The sequence below is a fragment of the Chlamydotis macqueenii genome, chromosome Z (genome assembly GCF_036417535.1).
Source record: "Chlamydotis macqueenii isolate bChlMac1 chromosome Z, bChlMac1.mat, whole genome shotgun sequence".
NCBI lineage: Eukaryota > Metazoa > Chordata > Aves > Otidiformes > Otididae > Chlamydotis > Chlamydotis macqueenii.
In genome coordinates, this window is record NC_141593.1 from 46,078,711 (window position 1) to 46,086,842 (window position 8,132).

The window sequence follows — 8,132 nt, forward strand, 5'->3', positions numbered from 1 at the left end:
AAACCCGTTAAGGGCTGGGTAACTTCAGCAGCCTTAGGAAGTCTGGAATCGCATTTGCCTTCCCCCCCAAAAAAGGCGATTTGGCACTCAGAGCCCAAGAGAAGAAACACCTTTGGAACAAACAGCCCCGCCAGGCAACCTCACGCCAGCCACCGCCGGGCCGCCAGCCAGCGCCCTCCCCTCGGCCCCCCGGTGCTGCGGCCGCGGGCTGCCTCCCCCCACCGCCACCGACCGCACCAGCAGCAGGCGGGGCGGGGCCACGCCCTCCTGACGCGGCCACTGGCCAGCGTCGTTATCAGTCAGCCGTGGGCGGACCCAGGCGGGTATAAAAGCGGCGGGCTGAGGGGGTGAGACCGCGGTGTGGGTGCGTGGGCTGGGGTTCGTGCAGAGCTGTTGCAGCGGGGGGCGGGGGCTGAGTGGGGCGGCCGCGCTGGGGCTCAGCCGGACTTGCAGCCGCTGGTGCCGCTCCGCTGCGTCCCGCGGGGCCGGCCGGTGCCAGCAGCAGCATGGTGGATGTGTTCAGCGGGCGGCTCCTGGTCAGCAAGGACGGCCGTAGCGTGGACCCCGAGGAGGCCCTGCAGAACAAGGTCGTGGGCCTGTACTTCTCCGCCGGCTGGTGCTCGCCGTGCCGCGACTTCACCCCCGTCCTCTGCGACTTCTACACGGAGCTGCTGGAGGAGACCGAGCCCCCCGCCCCTTTCGAGGTCGTCTTCATCTCCTCCGACCACAGCGCCGAGGAGATGGCGGGCTACATGCGTGCCATGCACGGGGACTGGCTGGCCCTGCCCTTCCACGACCCCTACAAGCAGTGAGTACTGCCGGCGGCCACCTCCGACCCCGCCCGGGCCTTCCCGTCGGGGCGGGGTGGGCTGGCTCCCGGCCGCCACCCTCTGTGCGGGCAGCCCCGCACAGGGGGCTCGGGGCGCCGATGCCTTTAACAGCGGCGTAACCCACCGGCGGCGTCTCTGATGCGAAGCCTCCCCGGGACACCTCCCCCACCCCGCCCTCCTGGTCCGCCCCTTCCCTTCCCGTTGAACGCCCTGGCACCCAGCTTGCAGCCGCTTCCCTGTGGTGAAGCGCGGGTCCAGCGCCCCGTCGGGCCGGCCGTGCCCTCCTCCTGCCCGCCCAGCCGCGGCTGCCGCCCGCTGGCCCGCCCTGCGCTCCCAAGGGCGTGAGCCGCAAAGCAGCCTTAAATCAACAGCTCCCTTTCCTCAGAGCAGTAACCTGGTTTTAGCCTGTTAGATCCGTGAAGAACACGATGAAGAAAAACTAGTTTTGTGTACTTAATGTAGGATTTTAAGAGTCTTTGAGGAAGGGTTAAGGAAGACCCCAGATATTAACAAGATTATGTGAATAGCACGTCAAAACCAAACTAATGGCAAATGAGGATCAAGTGGCTCAGCCTGCGGAGGAGAAGGCTCAGGGGAGACCTCATAGTGACCTTCCAGTACCTACAGGGGGCCTAGAAGAAAGATGGGGGAAAAACTTTTTAGCAGGGCCTGTAGTGACAGGACTAGGGATAATGGTTTTAAAATAGAGGGAGGTAGATTCAGATTAGATATTAGGAAAAATTTTTGTGCAATGAGGGTGGTAGAACACTGGAACAGGTTTCCCAGAGAGCTGGTGGATGCCCCATCCCTGGAAACATTCAAGGCCAGGTTGGGCAGGACTCTGAGCAACATGATCTAGTTGAAGATGTTGCTGCTCGTTGTAGGGGAGGTTGGACTAGATGACCTCTGAAGGTCCCCTCTGACCCTAACTATTCTATGATTGCTTTTGTCAGCACAGCAGCAGTTGTTACTAAGCTTGTTCTTAGCTGTCTAGCTTGTAAGTGCTCTGGAAAAAGTAAAATGAAGGAGCAGCAAAATTCCTAGCTGAACAGAGAACTCTATTCCAGTGCTTCCAGCTAGTGTTCTGTTAACTCTAGATCCATCCCTGTGTGCCACCTGGCACAGAGCTGAGTAACACCCTGGCTACTCACTCAGTGTGGAGCAGGTCTGCTAATCTTGTTTTGTCAGTGCACTTTGACAACCTCAAGAGCAAATCACCTGAAGCCAGGAACTATTTTGTTCTTCCTTAGCTCATTCCTGTATGTCAGCAGCCAATTAAGGTTAGGCCTTTTCAACAACACTTTCCATTGGAGAATGATGGAAAACAGTATTGCTATTTTAGTCTATTTTTAAGCCAAAGGCTCCGCAGGCAGTAACTGTATTTGGTAACTACTGCTCCTAATAGAATTCAGGCAAACTTCCTGATGGAAAGGTAGCACTTGAAGTTAGTGCATCCAGCAAGCTGTTTCGTATAGACCATGGGAATGTGCTTACAGCTTCAGCCTCTATGGATTAGATGTCTATTTCTGACTCTGCTCTTGACCAGGTCACGTGGAATGGAGGTACAGAGATGGTTTAATTGGCTTTGCAGTGGCAGTCTGTAATGGTCTTCAGAATCCTTTAGAGAAACACAGCGTGTGCTGTCACAAATAGCTGTGAGATCATAGTGTTTGAAGTGGCTTACTGAAGAGCAAAGTGCAGAGGGATATGAAAAAGCAATAATTTTGAAGTTGTTTCTTGCATATAACAATAAAGGAGATGTTCAGGGTGCTTGGTTTGAATTAACTGGTAGTTTGGCTTCAGAGATAGTAGTGAATTGTTGTAGACTTAAAGCAGATGGATGTGTGTTCACTGAACCAAACTATAATTCTGGCTGGATACTAGTTCTAAGTAGGAATACAATTTTTAAATTCTCACATAAATTAATAATTTAATTATTAATATTTATTAAAATTGACATATTTATTAACATTTGTTATTCATTAATATATTTAAAGTTCCATTGTAAATAACTTGAATTGGTTGCTCTCTTGTGGATTATGTAAAGAAGGCATTTCAGTGTCTTCCGTGAAGTTAAAATATTCTAACTGGTGACTTCCATGTTTGAGATGCGTAATTGCAGCATAGGCTGAAGTCTCTTCTAGGTACAAGAGCCAATCTTAAGTTTGCCATCTAAAACACATTTCATGGATGGAAGCGTGGAGTTTCTTGGGAATTAATTTTATCATCTTAAGAAATAGCCTGCATTCATACTTGCAGTGTATGAAGTGTAATGCCTTGCATATACCTGTGGAGCAGGATCTTAAGATTATTCCATGCTGTCAGCTCTGACTTTTCCCTGACGTGGGACTACACCTTTACTACTTCATGTAGTCTGTGGCATGTCTAATCCGAAATACTGCTCCTGATGCCTTGACTCTTTGCAGCTTTAATGTTGATTTTCACTGCCTGGGGCACAAGCTTTTGGTGCTTGCAGGGATGTGTGAAGACAATCTAGTACGAAGTGAGCACTGGGAGGAGAAAGGGAATAGCAGAGAGGAAGAGCAAGAGTAGGACAGAACGTGTCAACAACAAATGCTAGGAAATGGGGACTGATGTTTTAATTATTATATACAAAGACATACTCCTGTGTTTATACTGAGCTCTACTGTGAAAGGTTTCATTCTCTGTGAGAGTGATTAGTACATGCTAGTAGTTCTTGCACAGTGCCAGATAGGTATTTACTGAGTCCATGTCCTGTAGACCTTAGTGAAAATGAGAATCCCAAAGAATTCTTGAAAAAGAAAAATAAAAAGGGTATGCTTATGTCTTAATTAGGAAGCTTTAGGTATGAGGGTGGATTGGCATGTACTGGGATATATGGGGGGCAGGGGGGCTAAAAAAGGAAGGTGAAAGGAGAAGAGTGAAAGTAAATGAAAGTGTCTGAGCAGTTAATAGCTGTTGCCTGTTCTTAGTCTTTTTAGACTACTATCCCAAAATCTCAGGCACTTCAAAATTGAATCCCATCCACATTATGTGCTTGTTTGTGTGACTAACACTTAACAATGCGGAAAGTTCACAGCTAAAAGAAAATAGACATACAGCTGTGTATTATAGATGCTGCTAGAAGCAGATTAGCAAAGTGTCTGTCACTTTCAAGTGAAAGCTGTTAAAATTCAAATATTGTCAGATAACACATTACACAAGTGTGTAAAAAATGTACCATTTATGTTCCCAGTATGATACTAACTTTACCCTGGGTTGTCTGTATCTCAAAAACCCTCTTGTGTATAGATCTTAAACTCTTATGTAAAAATACTCACCTATGTTATGAGTTAGCTCTGGTAGGCAGCCAAGCCCCACCAAGCTGCTGGGTCTGTTCCTGCCCCAGTGGGACAGGGGAGTGAGTCTGAAGGGCCAAAGTGAGAATACTTACAGGTTGAGATAAAGAGTTTAGTAGATAAAGCAAAGGTGAACACACAAGCAAAGCAAGATAAGATAAGGAATTCATTCACTACTTACCATTGGCAGGCAGATGTTTAACATTTCCAGGATAGCAGGGCTTCATCATGTGTAATGGTTGCTTGGGAAGATGAATGCCCTAACTACAAACATCTGTCCATTCCTCCTCCTTTGTTCAGCTTTTATTGCTGAGTACAGTGTCATATGGTGTGGAATATCTCTTTGGTCAGTTGGGGTCAGCTCTCTCAACTGCATTCCCTGGCAACTTCTTGTGCAGCTGCAGCCTGGTGCTGTGTAAGCACTGTTCAGCAACAGCTGAAACGTTAGTGTGTTGTCACACTGTTTTGAAAACAACTCTAAAACATAGCACCATGCAAGCTGCTGTGAGGAAAATAAGCTCCATCCCAGCTAATGCCAGTACTGCCTAGTAATATAAAATTTGTGCTCTCAAACTTTCATCCAGCCTTCTCATAAGGATCAAAAGACCTAACAATTGCAATGACTTCTAGCTTGACTTAATCTTAATTTCATCTTTTTGATATTTCATATGCAAATGCAGGTTGTCTCCTGTTCTAAACTGTGTGGCCAAGGTCTGATATCTCAAAGTATTTGGCTAAAAGATTCCTTATGTCTGTACAGAGGTTACTTGTTCAGTCTTCCATTTATTGTGTCTTCCTCCTCTGCTTTGTCATGTTTGGGTCTTAGATTATCCCAGTCAGTAAGACACTGTCTCGGAATAGCTAGGTAACTGATTTCTAAGAATATCTTTAGTTACATCACGGTATTTTACTGTAAGAGAATTGAGTTTGTCTTTGTAGCGTGTGTGATATTTGTATTTAGGGTTAATGATTTAATCATTGTCATTGGAGTTAGTCCCATGATACATACATAGTTTGTGTGGGTGAGTCACAGGATTTGAGATCCCTGTAGGAGAGGATGATCTTAACAGGTTAATTTTTGTAAGCACCTGTATACACTTAAAAAGTGATGAAGAATCATTATCTGCAGAACTGTTCCTGAGCCTTTTTCAGGTCCATTCATTTTGCCAGTTGCACACAAACGTAAGCAAAATCTGTGTGTGCTTTGATCTAGTTTGATGCAAGCAACATTCAGCCCAGAAACTGTGTAAACAAGATGCCTGTGCTGGAGTGGATAAGCTATACATACATTCCCTTAGGAAATCAAAATGTTAGTTTCCATAGCAAATTACATTATTTCCTACTGTTCCATCTCTGATTGCTACAATTGTGTTGGGCATCTCAAGCTATTTTATTGTCCACAAAATCAGTAAAATGCATCTTCCACCCATCTTGTTTGTCATACAAGTGGTATGAGTTGATAATCTTATGTGGTTTCTCCCATTTTAGCAGACTTTGGAAAGAACTATGGGATTCTTAGTTGCTGGCTTTTATTTCAGAGTTTCCCAAGAAAGCAGACCTGTTGCTAGACCATGTTATTGCTGCTTCTGTAATACTTCCTGCATTGTTGCTCATCTGACTTAATGGCAAAACAGTATCCTTCACTTGTTGATTTTTCTTCTCTTAAGAAAAAATACAGAAGGAAGGATGCATTTCAGGAATGCCTTGTCTGGGCCAGTATTTTACTGAAGTCTTGTTGTCTATATTTTTAAGACTCCTACTCTTTCCAGTAAGTCATAGAGAATGTCTGTATATTAATGTCTTGTAGTTTTTAACAATATCTACAAATCTCTTTTTCTACTTAACCAAAAATTTTTGGCACTTGAACCTCACACAGCAGATGTTCCTTGTAGTAAGAGTGCTCAGGCACTGCATTTCCATTTAGTGTTTAACTTTGAGTGATGTTATACATATTTTGGAAGGTGGCAGTTCCATTATTGCTTGTTGTCTCTATCCTCTGGTTCTTCTAAAGGTGCTTAATTGCTGTTTACTTTGATACAAGGCAATGCAGGGATGGAATTTTCCATACAACAGATTACATTTGTTTTGGGGAGGTTGTTACTTTTAGCTGATCTATTGCAGTTCACTTAACCTATTTCTTACATCACTTCTGAAACACATGACCTCTTCCTCAAAATTAGTTACATTTTTCTGGGATTTCTTTTAGACTACACAACTTGCGTATTAGGTGTAGATTGTTTTCCTCGCTTTTCCTTATAGATACTAGCATGTCTGTCACCATAGCTTGCATTCATACTGCTGAAATTGTGGAATATCACTTCTGAAGACAATGTACTAGAAGATATCTTCTCTAACTTCTGCCTTCCAAAATGGACATTATAAATTCATTAGCATCTATATTGTTTCATTTGTGGGTCTCTAATGTGAAAATCTAGTTCAATGAATAGATGTGCTGAGGATGACAAAACAGTATGCTATTTAAGACCAAGTTATTTGAAACTGTCTGGATTTTTCTGTCTCCTGACATACAGAAATGGCCACTATCATCTATGTGACAGACAGCGGAGGAGTTGAAATTTTATTCTTAGACAGCTTGGATGGATGGGTGGCCCTTATTCCAGATCTTTTCATTGCTTTTATTTCTGTATCTAGAACACCTGTATCTAGGTGTTCTGTATCTAGAACACCTGTTTTGCTGAGGGATGTTAAGGCATTTCTGCAATCTCTTCTTTTTATACTAAAGGATTATGCATCATGCTTTAATGCAGATTAGAGGAAGTAGCTCTGTGGGATTGGCACACTTGAACATCTTTGTACAGAATAAATGTGTAATGCTAATTTAAGTAAGATTCTCCTCCAAGTCCACTAAAAGGGGACCAGAAGACATCTGTTTCTGACTAGTAAAAACAAAGTGGAGGAGTGTGTCACACTTTCTTTCCATGGACTTATAGTTTCTGAGAGTCAGTCTCTGCTGTGGTGGAGACCATGGGCAACAGTGAAGAGAGGTTATGGGAAGGGTGCTGCAGCTCTTCAAACTCACTGAGCTAAGTTTCACCATGTAAGCTCCCAGCTGCAGCCTTCATCTCCCTGTACTACCCAGTGTACTGCCTCAAGCTCTGAGGAAGCCCAGGCACTCATCACTCCTGCTCTCCCATGCATCCTGACCAGAGTACTCTTCATGAAAGACTAGGAGTTTTCTTAAAATGCTCCCTAATGGTGTGTTTTATTTTTAATTTCTTCCCCTCAGTGATCTGAAGAAGAAATACAACATAACAGCAATTCCTAAACTGGTGATTGTGAAACAAACTGGAGAAGTCATTACTGACAAGGGAAGAAAACAGATCAGAGACAAAGGGCTATCGTGTTTTCGGAACTGGCTTGAGGGTGCAGATATCTTTCAGAATTTTTCTAGCTAAGAAGTTGGCAGATGAAAGCTAGACAAGGCATTACGGAAAACTTTAGAGCTCTGAAAGGACTGTTGCCTTGTTCAGAACAAGAAGGGTAAGGGTTATTTATCTTTGCTTGTAAACCAATTTTCTTTTCAACTGAAGCTTAGCTATTCCAGTAAGTCATAAAATGCAATTACTGTTTCATTTGTGTTATGTCTACTATATTCATATGAACCAAAGCATTCCTGATAATACTGAAGAACTTCAGGAGGATAGGCTAGTTTAGACAGTAATAATGGAGCACTATGAAGTCTATGCAAACATTTGCTTTGCAAAGTCTGTACAGTAAAATAATATATGCACAAACCTATTTTTCTTGATGACAGTTTTTTTTCTGGTAATTAGCACATATATTTTATTAAGAGAATGAAATTGTTTGCTTTAATAAATAACTGTTATGAAGTGTATGTGTCTAATGTGTCTTCCTTGTCTAGCTTAACAAGCTAATAAGAAAATGTAATGATTTTAAAGTAGGACATATTTGTCAGTACAAAACAAATACTTTTCTTTGTTTTTATTTTACTTTTTGTGGG

At 43.6% G+C, this 8,132-nt stretch overlaps 1 protein-coding gene across 1 annotated transcript; it reads left to right on the plus strand.

Annotated features, from left to right (window-relative positions):
- The first annotated feature begins 415 nt into the window (after positions 1-415).
- On the plus strand, positions 416-7,860 carry NXNL2 (nucleoredoxin like 2). The gene is made up of 2 exons (XM_086770959.1): positions 416-808; positions 7,398-7,860. Exons 1-2 carry the CDS (start codon positions 507-509, stop codon positions 7,564-7,566), a joined length of 471 nt encoding a protein of 156 aa, XP_086627085.1. The 5' UTR covers positions 416-506; the 3' UTR covers positions 7,567-7,860.
- Positions 7,861-8,132: the final 272 nt, after the last annotated feature.